This window comes from Hyla sarda, chromosome 7 (assembly GCF_029499605.1).
Source record: "Hyla sarda isolate aHylSar1 chromosome 7, aHylSar1.hap1, whole genome shotgun sequence".
In the NCBI taxonomy this organism is placed as follows: domain Eukaryota; kingdom Metazoa; phylum Chordata; class Amphibia; order Anura; family Hylidae; genus Hyla; species Hyla sarda.
Window position 1 is genome coordinate 78,120,162 of NC_079195.1, and position 16,972 is coordinate 78,137,133.

The following is a 16,972-nucleotide window of genomic DNA, read 5'->3' on the forward strand; positions in this document are numbered from 1 at the left end:
TATGGAATGGATAGAAATCACAGCATACATCCAGACAGTCTTCACATACAGGCAACATTCCTGGAGATCTGTGCAGCTGGCTGACCCCAAGGAACCTCTCCCAGCCAATCATTTCTCTGTAAAAATAAATACCTATCTAATCTTGTTTTTAGGTTACATCCCCAGAGAAGATTTACTTCCAGGGGAGGTCCACCCTGTATTGTAAATTTGGAAAACTAATCAGGTAGGATTCTTCCGATATTTGTTTAGATGAGACTGGAGCAGATCATGCAAAAATCTATTTAGTAAGCGACCCCAAGAGACTTTTCCATGACAGAAGATGTTGTGTGCAGGGGACAGCTGAAGTAATGAGTTGCCACTGGAGAATGACAAGCAGCACATTATTTCCACATTCCCTAATACATACAAATTCTTGTGCACTTTTGAATTATTTTTATTTCTCCAATAAATAAAATAAAAAAGTAAGCAGCAATGTAACTTCTTTTACCTAGAAATTTTATACTGGTATGTGTGTATAAATAGCATTTGAGCAAACCAACATCCAAAATGTATGTAGCATGGTCTTTTATCTATCTGCAAAGAGACTGGATTAAAGGGGTACTCTGACCCTAGACATCTTACAAAGGATAGGGGAGTAGATGTCGGATCGCGGGGGTCCCGCTGCTGGGGACCCGCGGGATCTCGGCTGCAGCACCCACCGCAATGGCTTCCGGCAACGCTAAGATGTCTAGGAGCGGAGTACCCCTTTAAATGCATGACTGCAAGATCTGACTACACACTGGGTTTTTGGTTGTAGTCTGTAACCAAAGAGACAGAAATCTACACACAGGTTTATTTGTTAGGCAGGTTTTTTGATCATGTCATCATTTTCTTGCATATTTTCCAACAGCAATCTTTAGGAATTCAAATTCTTATTGGATATAGGCATATCAGGAGATGTGTATTTTTTTATAATAATGGAGGGTGTGGCCTAAGGAAAAAAACACCCTATATCAAGGTGTGCAAATTTATAAGGCAGCTTATCTTCCACAATGGGCCAAAAAAATAAATGTTAACTTACTGTGAAAAGTAAAAAATTGTCAAAAAACGTCTTTCAGAGACCAAAACCAACACTAACCAAGACACATATGTTGAAACTTCAAGGCTGGTCCAAGAAATATCCGAAGACAGATTTTTCAAAGGTTTTATTGACTGATGAAATGAGAATGATTCTTGACGCTGTATGGGCCCTTGGCTGGATCAATAATGGGCACAAAGTTTCAATTCAACTCAGATGCAAGCATGGTGGAGGTGGGGTACTGGTATAAGCTGGTAATACCAAAAAGGAGCTAGCTGGACCTTTTGGAATCTGACTGCAGTATTGACCGAGGCAGTATTAAAGATAGTGTGGACAGAGCCTTGGTATGAGTCTCATTCAGAGAGAAGCGAAAGCCACATAGATGATTGTTCTGTACTGGTTTCCAAACTCCAAAAATAAACTATAGCATAAAGTACAGGAACAAACAAGGTGAAAAGTGACATCCAAGCAACTATATACACAACCCAATAAAAAATATCACAACTTACAGTATTCAGATATTACACAGCATCCACTGACAAGACACTGATATATCTTACAGAATGGTAAATAATGTCATCAGTTTATTAAGAACACTCATTCATAGGAAGGTAAAACACTCCCTTAGGTCAACTTTACAGAGGTCTAACATAGTACAAAAATACAGATCTGCAGAACACTACTACCGCTACTATGGAACATAGAGTCCTATGCAAAAGCTCAGGTTTGGATGTCTTGGTTTAAAGCCTATTAGTTTTTTCTTACAATAAAGTCCGCCATACCCATGCTATAAAGGATGGTTGAAGATCTTTTATGTGAGTACTACAGTGTCGGATTTCCCAATTAATATGCACTTTCAGCTTAGCTGAACATATACAGTGGGGCAAAAAAGTATTTAGCCAGTTACCAATTGTGCAAGTTCTCCCACTTAAAAAGATGAGAGAGGCAGGTATACCTCAACTATGAGAGACAGCATGAGGAAAAATAAATCCATAAAATCACATTGTCCGATTTTTAAAGAATTTATTTGCAAATTATGGTGGAAAATAAGTATTTGGTCAGCTACAAACAAGCAAGATTTCTGGCTCTCACAGACCTGTAACTTCTTCTAAATGAGGTTTAAAGTGGTACTCAGTTGTTAGACATCTTATTCCCTATCCATAGTAAAACACTTGCATACAATATTGATACAAAATCAAGCCACATATTTCCAACGCGTTTCGTTGTGGCACATTTTTTATGGCGGCACAACTCTTCAGGGACAAGTGTATTTAAGCAGGAGCGTAGTATTTCCTGTCACTTATCTCACTGAATAAATTTATCTAGTCGTGATACGACGAACAGAGGTATAGATAGTATCAACACGTGTTGGAAATATGTGGCTTGATTTGTATCAATATTGTATGCAAGTGTTTTACTGATACCTATGTGCTTGCAAACTATATACTCACCGAATAAATTGCGGAGGTTTTGCAGACCAGCCAAGTTGTTACTGGTGGCTTGCTGTACATACTGCACTCGGTGCCTCCATTCCCTCCAGAATGAGGGAGAGATAGGAGGTTCCTGTTGCAGGTTGGCACTCTCTAGGAGGGCCTCCCTGCAGTAACAGGTAGGGGGTCCTAGTGGACTAGAAGGGCCAGTGCAGCCCAACCCTGGTGACCTACCTAGCACCTAGGAATAGCTGTGTTTGATAGAACTGTAAAATTCTTGTATCCTGTTTATCATTATAAAATATGTGCTTATATTTTAAATTGTATACTAATAAAATTATGCTTTTATGACCAAGTGTTTCTTTCTTTGCGTAAATCTGCAATAGGCAAGCAGCTTGGTGTGAAGAAATCAACTAGAAAATGGAAGACATACAAGACCATTGATAATCTCCCTCGATCTGGGACTCCACGCAAGATCTCACCCCGTGGTGTCAAAATGATGACAAGAACGGTGAGCAAAAATCCCAGAACCACACGGGGGGGAACTAGTGAATGACCTGCAGAGAGCTGGGACCAAAGTAACAAAGGCTACCATCAGTAACACACTACGCCACCAGGGACTCAAATCATGCAGTGCCAGTCGTGACCCCCTGCTTAAGCCAGTACATGTCCGGGCCCGTCTGAAGTTTGCTAGAGAGCATTTGGATGATCCAGAAGAGGATTGGGAGAATGGCATATAGTCAGATGAAACCAAGTAGAGCATTTTGGTAAAAACTAAATTTTTCATGTTTGGAGGAGAAAGAATGCTGAGTTGCATCCAAAGAAGACCATACCTACTGTGAAGCATGGGGGTGGAAATATCATACTTTGGGGCTGTTTTTCTGCTAAGGGACCAAGATGACTGATCTGTGTAAAGGAAAGTATGAATGGGGCCATGTATTGTGAGATTTTGAGCGTAAACCTCCTTCCATCAGCAAGGGCATTGAGGATGAAACGTGGCTGGGTCTTTCAGCATGACATCATGATCCCAAACACACCACCCAGGCAATGAAGGAGTGGCTTTGTAAGAATAATTTCAAGGTCCTGGAGTGGCCTAACCAGTCTCCAGGTCTCAGCCCCATAGAAAACCTCTGGAGGGAGCTGAAAGTCTGTGTCGCCCAGCGACAGCCAGAAAACATCACTGCTCTAGAGGAGATCTGCATGGAGGAATGGGCCAAAATATCAGCAACAGTGTGTGAAAACCTTGTGAAGACTTACAGAAAACGTTTGAACTCTGTCATTACCAACAAAGGGTATATAAGAAAGTATGGAGATGAACTTTTGTTATTGGCCAAATACTTAATTTCCACCATAATTTGCAAATAAATTCTTTAAAATTCAGACAATGTGATGTTATGGATTTTTTTTCTCATTATGTCTCTCATAGTTGAGGTATACCTATGGTGAAAATTACAGGCCTCTCTCATCTTTTTAAATGGGAGAACTTGCACAATTGGTGGCTGACTAAATACTTTTTTGCCCCACTGTATGTACACTAGACATATTACACAATTTTAGTTTTGCGGCATCTGATACGGCTGCTATCTAACTGGCTAGCACATTAGACTCTGCTGTACAATAATATAAGGTCTTTCTTTGCTATACAAATTCCTCCAGGTACCAGGGCGCTACGATTACTAGTGCAACATATATTTAAATGCCATATCACCTTTACAACAATTTTTGATGCTGTTCCAAAGCATCCTCCATGAAGCAAATAGTCTTGATTTAAAATGTACTATCATTTGGTTTCCAGGCAGACCTATCTGTCTCCATGGTAACAGACTGCAAACACCACGTGTAGTCTGATTGTGCAGTCATACTCCATCTTTTCACTGCTTTTTAATAAGTTATTGGATCTATGTAGAGGACAGATGAAGGGAAGTGTAATTTATCTCAAAGTTAATATCTTTTTATTTTTATTTTAGAGGCTTTGGAACAATAAAAAGGTTTGCAAAGATGTACATAGCATTTTTATAGTGTTTTATGTATTATTTGAGCTAAGGAAACTGAAGGTAGAGAAGGCCACATTGTCCTAGATGGGGAAAACAGCTGTACAGTATATTTTAGCACAATTGTAACTCCCTTCCCTGGCAATTTCAGTATAAGTAATGGAACTTTGCTCAATCTGCATATAAGATTAAGAGAGGCTTGCTCAGTGACGTGCCTCGTGTAGACCCTGTGTGGATACATTTTATAATCACATATCGGGTGCATTTCCTTTATTATCACTATATACAGTACTTTTGGGGGGAGCTTTATACAACCTTGTGCAGAGGACCTGTGAATCAGTTGCCCATAGCAACCAATCATATTTCCTATGAGAAACTAAAGCTGGAATCTATGTGTTGCTATGGGAAACTGCAACTTTTTTTAGAACACTGTTTTTCCATATAAACCTTAAATTATAGTTACTATTTAAGCCAACCTTTACTGAAAATCAGGTACCCCACCTGCACAGGACTAAGCAGGGTTGCCCCATGTCTCAGCACTATACTGCTTGGAGACTATAGCAATTGCCCTGAATCTCCTGCATACTGTGTCATACTGGAATGTCTAGGTGTCTGGTCCTGTCATTTATAAATAATTGACTGCATGGTGAAGTTCCATATTCAATGTTGGCGTAAAGTAACAAGCATGGTGTGAACAAATACAGTATTTAGTGCAACAACCTGTCGAAATTGTGAGGAACACTCTTCCAGGTTTTCTTCATTCTGTTGATTTTCAGTAGATGTGCAATAGATCAATTATTATATCATTTTTCATCTTCAGATTTGTTGCTTTGAAGCTCAGAAACTAAATAGGCCGTAGCATCTCCTGACTTTTGAGCAAATCGCAGAGCTCCCTGGGTGAAACCTATAGAGCGGAGGGTGCGTGCATAATCTGCAAACACTGCTGAGATCAGTTTATGTGAGACGGGGTTAAGGAAAAGTCACCCACAAATGATGAAGCACTTAATCTGTGTCTCCAAACTTATGGCATCCAATACAGGCAGTAAAGAACAAATCAGTCAACTGAATTACCGTATTTTTTGCCGTATAAGAAGCACTTTTTCTTTCCCAAAACTGGGGGGGAAAGTTGGTGCTTCTAATAGGGCAAATACACATTAAAACCCTGTCCTATCGCGGCAGTCGCCCTGCGGCCATCAACGGCCGGGACCCGCGGCTAATTCAGGACATCACCGATCACGGTGATGCCATGTATTAACCCTTCAGACGCGGCGATCAAAGCTGACCGCGCGAAAGTGAAACTAACCCGGCTGCTCAGTCGGGCTGTTCGGGAAGGCTGCGGTGAAATTGCGGCGTCCCGAACAGCTTACAGGACACCAGGAGGGACCTTACCTGCCTCCTCGGTGTCTGATCGGCGAATGACTGCTCTGTGCCGGGATCCCCTGCATGGCCGTCGCTCTCTGTCGTCATAACGTTGTCGCGCACGCCGTCCCGTCATCCAATAGGAGCAGCGTGCGTAGCGATGTGATGGCTGCGACTGAGAGCAAGGATACCGAGCTGCAGAGACGTTCCGGAGCGACGGGGACACCCCGGGGATGCGGTGACAGCAATGGATGGCGACATCCAGAGCAGTGGTGATGGGTCCGGAACGGCAGGGACACGTGAGTATTACCTCCTTTACCAGTGGTCTTCAACCTGCGGACCTTCAGATGTTGCAAAACTACAACTCCTGGCATGCCCGGACAGCCAACGGCTGTCCGGGCATGCTGAGAGTTGTAGTTTTGCAACATCTGGAGGTCCGCAGGTTGAAGATCACTGTCCTATACTTTGTATTTGGTTCAGAATCTTTTCAGAATCTTTTTTTTCTAGATTTTCCTCCTTTAAAATTGGGTGCGTCTTATATGCCGGAGCGTCTTATATGGCGAAAAATACGGTAAGTGAGAAATACAGATTATGGTGGGTTCACACTGTGGTTTTTCCCCAATTACGTATACACTTTATACAATACGTTTCCAATAAAGTATAGGTTAAAAGGGTTTTAAGAACAAATGCAGCTGTATGCCATACAACAGAATTCGTTTCCCATTGTCTTATATTTAAAAACACAATAGCATAGTTGACTATGTTTTTGTATACAACAAAATTAAAAGTACTCTAACGGAAACAGTGAAAAAAGCTCAGTGTGAACCCATCCCTACCTTAAAAGACAGTCAATAAAATAAATTCCATGCTGTATGCGGAACCCAGTAGACTATTTAAATGGGTTGGATCTCCTTGTAACCGTATGGACCTACAGAATAAAGATAGGGGGGGGGAGGTTCTCAAAAACTACTGTAATTTCTGTTCCAGCAATATATTTCACACCTTTTTTTTTTTCTCCTCACATTTCCAAAGGTCTTTTGTGCTGCTTTGAAAATATGAAAATATGTGAAAATTCATTTCTGCGCAATTTTTTTGTTGTAGCCATAATGGATTATTTTGCGTCAAAATTGCCGTTGGGGCCAAAATCGTCAATTTTTTTGCAAAATTTTACTTCCAAGAAAATACTCACGAACATCTCACAAAATATTCCATGGTTACTACTGTCCAGACAAGCGATAACTGTATAAATAAAACATTTCTGAGCTTAAAAGTGTGTGCCAAGAAAAAAATATATATATATTTTTTTTTTTAATAACATTTTTCAATAATAATTATTTATTTTTTTAATAATTACTTAAATAAAATCTTTTCCCAAAAATTTACAAAAAAACTAAAACAATAAAACTACAACCATTTCTGTGATTTCTACACTATCAAAAAGTTGGTGTGAAATTTTTTATGTAAACTGGACTCTCACCCCTTTGAAAATATCATGTAAAGCAGACAATATACATGGACACGCCCACTTTTACAAAACTGACATGAACAGTGTAAACTGCGCCAAAAAGCTCCTTGAAAATATGGTCGACTCTTTTTGCACTTTTTTTTGGGCGCAAAATTCTTTGAGAATCTCCCACAAGATGTAATTTTTACCGAAAAGTGTACTGCGTAGAAACAGAAGCCCCCAAAAGTTACAAAATGGTGTTTCTTTTTAATTTCACCACACTAATAATTTTTTTTTTATTTCGCTGCAGATTAGGTTATAAAATAAGTGATGTCATTACAGAGTACAATTGGTGACGCAAAAAAAAAAAGCCCTTATATGGGTCTGTAGGTGCTAAATTGAAAGCGTTAAGATTTTTAGAGGTGGAGGAGGTAAAAAACAATAGTGCAAAAACGAAAATTAGCCTGGTCCTTAAGGTCAAAATGGGCTTGGTCCCCAAGGGTTAAGAGGACCTGTTGCATGTCCTGACTTGCATATTTTAGTACTTATATTACCTATGAAATAATTCTAGAACATCTTTTGATATATCTCTGTGTTGTGCCATTCCTTTGTTATCACTAGAAAAGATTACAAGGCCAACTAGGTGTTACCAGTAGGGGGTGTCCCTGCAGTGTTTGTCAGCCTTGAGTGGATAGTCTCAGACAGTAAAGGGGCATGCCCCAACTGATAAGAGTAGTCATGTAGTGTAGTGTAGTCATACATGTCTAGTAACAATAAACTGGGTGTTACCAGTTTGGGGGGGGGGGGGTCTTACATTGCCTGAGGTTGTCCAGTCAAGACTGACAATGTCAGACAGTGAAGGGACACTAGCCAGGTAGCTTTGTGGTCATTCTAATTATATCAGAGGAATGGCACAACACAGAGCTTTAACCCCTTAAAGTCATCAGGATTTTTCATTTTTGCCCTTTTGTTTTTTCCTCCTCACCTTCTAATAGCCATAAAGCTTTCAGTTTTCCACTTACAGTTTTCCACTTATATGAGGCTTGTTTTTTGCACCACCATTACGGCGTCTAAAGAGTTAATTTCGGACATAACCCTAATTAGTGATGTCCAAAATTAGCCACGGGTAAAGGCTGCTGACAACAGCCAGGAAAGGACCATCCGGCTACGATGCCCGCTTAGTTCCTGTATGCCCTGCATCCTTAAGGTGTTAAAGGGACCGTGCACACTATGGAAAATCCACCTGGAATTCAAGATTCCGATGCTGCAGCCTCTCATGGTCTTTAAAAGAATTCTGTACAATGTTGAATTTAAACTCAACTGAAAAAATGTACATGTTCACTATTTCGGTGGACTACTGCAAGGAACTGCATTGTTGTTAATATGGACAGCTCATGTCAGCGCAATCATAGCAACGATGCCTAAGGCGGTGCCTATTAACCCCTACAGGACCCATGACGTAACGGTACGTCCCGACACCCTGGGTCTTAAGGACCAAGGATGTACAGTTACGTCATGGGCAGTTCTGGTCCCCGCCGTGCGCCGGGCGGGGATCGGACCAGGATGCCTGCTGAAATCATTCAGCAGGCATCCCGTGCAAATGCCCAGGGGGGGTCATTAGACCCCCCCATGTTGGCGATCGCCGCAAATCGCATGTGAATTCACACATGCGATTTGCGGCTATTCCGGCGATGCGGGTCACGTGTGACCCGCTGACCCGGAGGTACAAGGTGATCGGGGGTGTATGATACACCCCCTATCACCCACTGTATCTATGGGGAGGTGGCGATTTCGCCACCCCCCCCAGGATCGCTGCTATTGGCTGGACCGTCCAGCCAATAGCAACCGGCAGGGGAGGCGTTAACAGCATCCTCCTGCAGCTCCCGCGGCTGGCTGAGTTCAGTCAGCGGTCAGAGCTGCTGGAGGAAGCCGGGGACCCCCCCCTCTGCCGAGATCGGAGCCCCCAGAGAAGAAAAAAAGCCCCCCCATAGATCAGGGAAAGCATACAGCCCAGGGAAAGGTAGGGTAAATAGTACAAAATTAAGTTAAAAAAAAAATTCGACCCCCTAATAGGTCCCCAAGGGGTTCAGGGCGCTGCGTTAGCCCCCCCATTTTTTTTTTTGGGCTCCAGCATTTTTTCCCCCCCATATAACGGTGTGTGATTTCTAATCACACACCGTTATATATAGTATACACCGAGCACACACACAGTACATAAACACCCCCCCCCCTCACACACACACACACACACACTACCCCCCCCCCCCCCCCCCCCCCCCCCCGTAGAAAAAAGGCGATGGCTCGCCGGGCATTTTCGGTAGCGGAGGAATACGCTTTTCTTGCCTCCGACTCCGAATCTGTCAGTGAGGACGATGAAGATCCAACATTTCAGTGTTCTTCATCGTCCTCCTCATCATCTAGTAATGATGATGAGCCCCCTGCACGGCGACGGAGACGCCGCCAGGCGAGGCCACGCACCCCCCTATGATAGTGGCCCAGTGGCCGGCACTAGTGCGAGTGGTGATTCCGCTCGTACTAGGAGTCCGACCCCCCCCCCCCTTCCGGTGAACCTGTCTGGAGACCCCCAGAGGGTTATCAGCCACGGGTTCCGGAGTTTGTTGGCGACTCCAGAATCCGGATTGACAATTCTGGATTTACTGAAATTGACTATTTCAGTTATTTTTTCAGTGACAGTTTTGTCAATCTAATGGTGGAGCAGACGAATCTGTACGCCAGGCAGTTCAGCGCCCACCACCCTGATTCTTTTTTGGCCAGGTCCAATGAATGGTGTGCCATTGATGCAGCAGAAATGAGGACATTTTGCGGCCTCTTGCTGCATATGGGCCCGGTCAAAAAGCCCAGTGTCAGACAGTACTGGAGCGGGGACATCCTATACCATGCTTTTAGTTATCATTCTGATTCCGAGATTGTTTTTTCGTGACATATTCTACTTTAACATAGTGCTAAAAAAAAAATGTAACTTGCATCCTTTCTTGGTGAAAAATTTGAAAATTTTATGAAAAATTTGAAAATTTTGCATTTTTCTAACTTTGAAGCTCTCTGTTTGTAAGGAAAATGGATATTCAAAATATTTTAAATTTTTTTTCACATATACAATATGTCTACTTTATGTTTGCATCATAAAATTGACAAGTTTTAACTTTTGGAAGACACCAGAGGGCTTCAAAGTTCAGCAGCAATTTTCCAATTTTTCACAAAATTTCCAAACTCACTATTTTTCAGGGACCAGTTCAGGTTTGAAGTGGATTTGAAGGGTCTTCATCTTAGAAATACCCCACAAATGACCCCATTATAAAAACTGCACCCCCCCAAAGTATACAAAATGATATTCCGTCAGCCTTTTAACCCTTTAGGTGTTTCACAGGAATAGCAGGAAAGTGAAGGAGAAAATTCACAATCTTCATTTTTTACACTCGCATGTTCATGTAGACCCAATTTTTGAATTTTTACGAGGGGTAAAAGGAGAAAATGTATACTTATATTTGTAGCCCAATTTCTCTCGAGTAAGCACATACCTCATATGTCTATGTAAAGTGTTCGGTGGGCGCAGTAGAGGGCTCAGAACCGAAGGAGCGACGAGGGGATTTTGGAGAGTACGTTTTTCTGAAATGGTTTTTGGGGGGCATGTTGCATTTAGGAAGCCCCTATGGTGCCAGAACAGCAAAAAAAAAAAAAAACACATGCCATACCATTTTGGAAACAAGACCCCTTGAGGAACGTAACAAGGAATTAAGTGAGCCTTAATACCCCACATGTGTTTCACGACTTTTGCATATGTAAAAAAATAAAATAAAATTTCACTAAAATGTGTGTTTCCCCCCAAATTTCACATTTTTGCAAGGGTTAATAGCAGAAAATACCCCCCAAAATGTGTAACCCCATCTCTTCTGAGTATGGATGTACCCCATAAGTTGACCTGAAGTGCACTACGGGCGAACTACAATGCTCAGAAGAGAAAGAGTCATATTTGGCTTTTTGAGAGCAAATTTTGCTCGGGGGGGGATGTCGCATTTAGCAAGCCCCTATGGTGCCAGGACAGCAAAATAACCCCCACATGGCATACCATTTTGGAAACTAGACCCCTTGAGGAACGTAACAAGGGGTACAGTGAGCATTTACCCCCACTGGTGTCTGTCAGATCTTTGGAACAGTGGTCTGTACAACATTTTTAATTTGCACAGCCCACTGTTCCAAAGATCTGTCAGACACCTGTGGGGTGTAAATTCTCACTGCACCCCTCATCACATTCCGTGAGGGGTGTAGTTTCCAAAATGGGGTCACATGTGGGGTTTTGTTTTTTTGCGTTTGTCAAAACCGCTGTAACAATCAGCCACCCCTGTGCAAATCACCTCAAATGTACATGGTGCACTCTCCCTTCTGGGCCTTGTTGTGCGCCCCCAGAGCACTTTGCGCCCACATATGGGGTATCTCCATAGTCGGGAGAAATTGCATTACAAATTTTGGGGGGCTTTTTTCCCTTTTACCTCTTGTCAAAATGAAAAGTATAGGGCAACACCAGCATGTTAGTGTAAAAAATTTATTTTTTTACACTATCATGCTGGTGTAGACCCCAATTTCACATTTTCATAAGGGGTGAAAGGAGAAAAAGCCCCCCAAAGTTTGTTAGGCAATTTCTCCTGAGTACGGCGATACCCCATATGTGACCCTAAACTGTTGCCTTGAAATACGACAGGGCTCCAAAGTGAGAGCGCCATGCGCATTTGAGGCCTAAATTAGGGATTTGTATAGGGGTGGACATAGGGGTATTCTACGCCAGTGATTCCCAAACAGGGTGCCTCCAGCTGTTGCAAAACTCCCAGCATGCTTGGACAGTCAACAGCTGTCCAGCAATACTGGGAGTTGTTGTTTTGCAACAGCTGGAGGCTCCATTTTGGAAACAGTGGCGTACCAGACGTTTTTCATTTTTATTGGGGAGGGGAGGGGGGCTGTGTAGGGGTATGTGTATATGTAGTGTTTTTTACTTTTTATTTTATTTTGTGTTAGTGTAGTGTAGTGTTTTTAGGGTACAGTCACACGGGCGGGGGGCTACAGCGAGTTTGAGCTGCCGGCAAAATTTGCTGCATCGCAAACTTGCAGCCTGATACTCACTGTAAGCCCCTGCCCATGTGAATGTATCCTGTACATTCACAGGGGGGGACCTCCAGCTGTTGCAAAACTACAACTCCCAGCATGCACAGTCTATCAGTGCATGCTGGTAGTTATAGTTTTGCAACAGCTGGAGGCACACGGGTTGGGAAACACTGAGTTAGGAAACAGACAATGTTTCCCAACCAGTGTGCCTCCAGTTGTTGTAAAACCACAACTCCCAAACATTCTCAGGCATGCTGGGAGTAGTAGTTTTTAGAGCCAGATGTTGCCATGCTGGGAGTTGTAGTTTTGCAACATCTGGAGGACTACAGTTTGCAGACCACTAATACAGTGGTTCCCAATCTGTGCCCTTCCAGATGTTGCAAAACTACAACTCCCAGTATGCCAAAACTGTCCAGGCATGCTGGGAGTTGTAGTTCTGCAACATCTGAAGGGCCAGATGTTACAGAACTACAACTCCCAGCATGCCTGGACAGTAAGAGCATGCTGAGGATGTGTAGTTTTGCAACATCTGGAAGGGCACAGTGGTCTCCAAACTGTGGACCTCCAGATGTTGCAAAACTGCAACTCCCAGCATGCCCAGACGCCAAGGGCTGTCTGAGCATGCTGGGAGTTGTAGTTTACAGGGTCCCATTACAGCAATGCATGTCGCTTTACGGCGACGTGCATTGCTGTAAAGGGCCCGACCGCGGCTGAAGATCAACTCACCTGTCGCCGCTGCCACCGTCTCCGCCGCTGGGATCCAGGTCTTCAGGGACGAGGTAAGTACCGGGGCCAGTCCCCAGCACTCCCCCGTCCCCCGCCGCGTCCTCCCGTCTTCCTCCCGTCCTCTCCAGACTTCAAGGGGCCGGGCAGGACGGGAGGAAGTAACCGCCCCCCCTCCTGCGATTGGTCGGTTAACTAACCGACAGATCGCAGGGGATCGGAGGAGGTGTCAGGTTTGCCACCTCGCTCCTATACTCCAGCATGGTCCTGGCTGTCTGTGACAGCCGGGATCATGCGAAATTACCGGGCGATCGGGTCCCAGAGACTTTCGATTTCCCTTGCGATTTGCGGCGATCGCCGACATGGGGGGCCTACATGGCCCCCCTCGGCGTTTGCCCTGGATGCCTGCTGAAGGATTTCAGCAGGCATCCAGTTCCGATCTCTGCCCGGCGCGCGGCAGAGACCGGAAAACGCCAGGGCGTATGGATACGCCCTGGGTCCTTAAGGCCCAGGGTGTGAGGGCGTATCCATACGCCCTGGGTTCTTAAGAGGTTAAGGGGAGACTCATCTTCCGCCAGTATATTCCCTCGAAGCGGGCGCGGTATGGCGTGAAGCTCTATAAACTTTGTGAGAGTACCTCCGGGTACACTCTAGAGTTTATAGTGTATGAGGGACGAGATTCCCGTATTGAACCCCCAGATTGTTCCCCCACTCTGGGTGTTAGCGGGAAAATCGTTTGGGAGCTTGTGCACCCATTGCTGGATAAGAGTTACCACGTGTACGTGGACAACTTTTATACCAACATCCCTCTGTTCACATCCCTTGCCGCCAGATCCACGTCCGCTTGTGGGATTGTGTGGAAAAACCAGAGAGGCCTCCCCCTAAATTTTGTTAAAACACCTATTCCCAAGGGTGAGTCCCGTGCCCTTGCCCATGAAAACCTGTTGCTGGTCAAGTATAAGGATAAGAGGAATGTCCATATGCTGACCACTATTCGTGGCAACGGCAGCTCACCTGTCCCTGAGCGAGGTACCACAACACCGGTCATCAAGCCTGATTGTATTCTGGACTACAATCGGTATATGGGGGGGGGGGGGGAGTTGATCTTTCTGATCAAGTCCTCAAGCCATATAACGCCATGCGGAAAACACGGGTATGGTACAAGAAAGTTGCGGTCTACATGGTACAGGTTGCCATGTACAACTCTTTTGTACTATCCCAGTACGCTGGCAACACAGGGACATTCCTCCAGTTCCAAGAAGAAGTCCTAAAGGTCCTGATCTTTGGCGACCGGGAAAGAGCAGGCCGGACTTCCCAAGGAACTGAAGTAATAGGTGCCAGGATCGTCCCAGGCCAACACTTTCCAGGTGAGGTCCCCCACACTGGAAAGAAGGGACGAGCCCAGAAAAGATGCAGTGTGTGTTACAAGAGGGGGATTCGGAAGGACACCACCACTCAATGTGACACTTGCCCAGATAATCCGGGCCTCTGCATTAAGGATTGCTTCAGGGAGTATCACACTTCCATGGAGTTCAAAATTTTCAGTCTTCATTTTAATTTTCCACAATTTGACCCAAATGTACCAAGTCCAGAGTACATTCCAAGTTTTAACCCCATAAAACCACTAAATTGCCCCAAAAAATATTTAATCCAAAAAAAACAAACAAACAAAAAAAATAAACTGATAAGACCTCTGGGGGTATTTTTTATAAAAAAAATGGGTCATGGGTCACTGAGTCACTATCATCGGGGACTTTTTATGTTGCCTCAAATGCACAGCGCTCTCTCTCCATCTGAGTGGGGTGCGCATTTGAGGCAACAGGTTAGGGATGGCCACACACATCACATTCCCAGAATGATGATTCAGAGCATAGGGTTTGGGGCGGACATATTTTTTTGTTTTGGCTATGCTCTGGGTCATCATTCTGGGAACATAATCTGTTTTATAATTTTAGGTCCCACTGAACCCCATTTTAGTTACTTAGTGTACCCCAGTTATTTACCCCATGTAATGCCCCTTGAGGGGGGGTCCCACAGTTCTGGCTCCATAGGAGAAAGCCAAAGCTCAAGGACCCTGACTGATCTCCGGCACCTCTGAGACCGGTGTGCACGCTGTTTACGCCCAGACTTGAGGTATGTCCTTACTCCAAAGAAATGTATCTACACATTGACAATGACATTTTCTCCTTTTACCACTTGTGAAAATGAAAAATTTGGGGTAACCCCAGCATTTTAGTGTAAAAAAAATAAAATTTTTCATTTTCACATCCCACTTCATGAATATTTATCAAACACCTGTGGAGTGTTAAGGCTCTCTGTACCCATTGTTATGTTCCTTGAGGGGTGCAGTTTCCAAAATAGTATGCCATGTGTTTTTTTTTTTTTGCTGTTCTGGAACCATAGGGCTTCCTAAATGCGACATGTCCCCCCCATTTCAGCAAAATTTGCAAATGTGACTCCTCCTCTTCTGAGCATTGTAGCGCTCCCGTAGTGCATTTGACGTCCACTTATGGGGTACTTCCATACTCAGAAGAGATGGGGTTACAAATTTTGGGGGGTATTTTCTGCTATTAACCTTTGCAAAAATGTGAAATTTGGGGGGGGAAACACATTTTAGTGAATTTTTTTTTTTGTTTTTTTACATATGCAAAAGTCGTGAAACCCCTGTGGGGTATTAAGGCTCACTTAATTCCTTGTTACGTTCCTCAAGGGGTCTAGTTTCCAAAATGGTATGCCATGTGTTCTTTTTTTTTTGCTGTTCTGGCACCATAGGGGCTTCCTAAATGCGACATGCCCCCCAAAAACCATTTCAGAAAAACGTACTCTCCAAAATCCCCTTGTCGCTCCTTCGCTTCTGAGCCCTCTACTGCTCCCGCCGAACATTTTACATAGACATATGAGGTATGTGCTTACTCGAGAGAAATTGGGCTACAAATACAAGTATAAATTTTCTCCATTTACCCCTTGTAAAAATTCAAAATTGGGTCTACAAGAACATGCAAGTGTAAAAAAATGAAGATTGTGAATTTTCTCCTTCACTTTGCTGCTATTCCTGTGAAACACCTAAAGGGTTAAAACGCTGACTGAATGTTTTTTTGAATACTTTGGGGGGGGGGGGGGGTGCAGTTTTTATAATGGGGTAATTTGTGGGGTATTTCTAAGATAAAGACCCTTCAAATCTGAACTGGTCCCTGAAAAATAGTGAGTTTCAAAATTTTGTGAAAAATTGGAAAATTGCTGCTGAACTTTGAAGCCCTCTGGTGTCTTCCAAAAGTAAAAACACGTAAAATTTATGATGCAAACATAAAGTAGACATATTGGAAATGTGAATACATTTTTTTTTATTTTGAATATCCATTTTCCTTACAAGCAGAGAGCTTCAAAGTTAGAAAAATGCAAAATTTTCAATTTTTTCATCAAATTTTGGGATTTTTCACCAAGAAAGGATGCAAGTATCGACAAAAATTTACCACCATGTTAAAGTAGAATATGTCACGAAAAAACAATCTCGGAATCAGAATGATAACTAAAAGCATTCCAGAGTTATTAATGTTTAAAGTGACAGTGGTCAGATGTTCAAAAAACACTCTGGTCCTAAGGTGTAAAATGGCCTGGTCCTTAACCCCTTAAGGACACATGACGTTCTCATACGTCTCCATTTCCGAGTCCTTAAGGACACATGACGTATGAGAACGTCATGTGTTTTACCGGCCCCCCGCAACCATCTGGAGCGGAGCCGGTGCCCGATGCCTGCTGAAATCGTTCAGCAGGCATCGGGGCATATCGCCCAGGGGGGTCATTATGACCCCCCATGTCGGCGATGGCCGCAGATCGCTGGACAATTCAGTCCAGCGAT

The 16,972-nt window shown here is 43.6% G+C and overlaps 1 protein-coding gene across 3 annotated transcripts in view; it reads right to left on the bottom strand.

Annotated features, from left to right (window-relative positions):
- Positions 1–3,945: 3,945 nt before the first annotated feature.
- WDR11 (WD repeat domain 11) overlaps positions 3,946–16,972 on the bottom strand; it is a 136,566-nt gene continuing 123,539 nt past the window's right edge. For 2 of the 3 annotated variants that reach the window (XM_056529748.1, XM_056529749.1), the window contains exon 29: positions 3,946–5,433. In XM_056529748.1, coding sequence (XP_056385723.1) covers positions 5,282–5,433 — 152 coding nt within the window. In that variant the 3' untranslated portion in view covers positions 3,946–5,281. Of the gene's footprint in view, positions 5,434–6,716; positions 6,766–16,972 lie in introns of those variants that run through there. The other variant, XM_056529750.1, reaches the window with a different exon arrangement.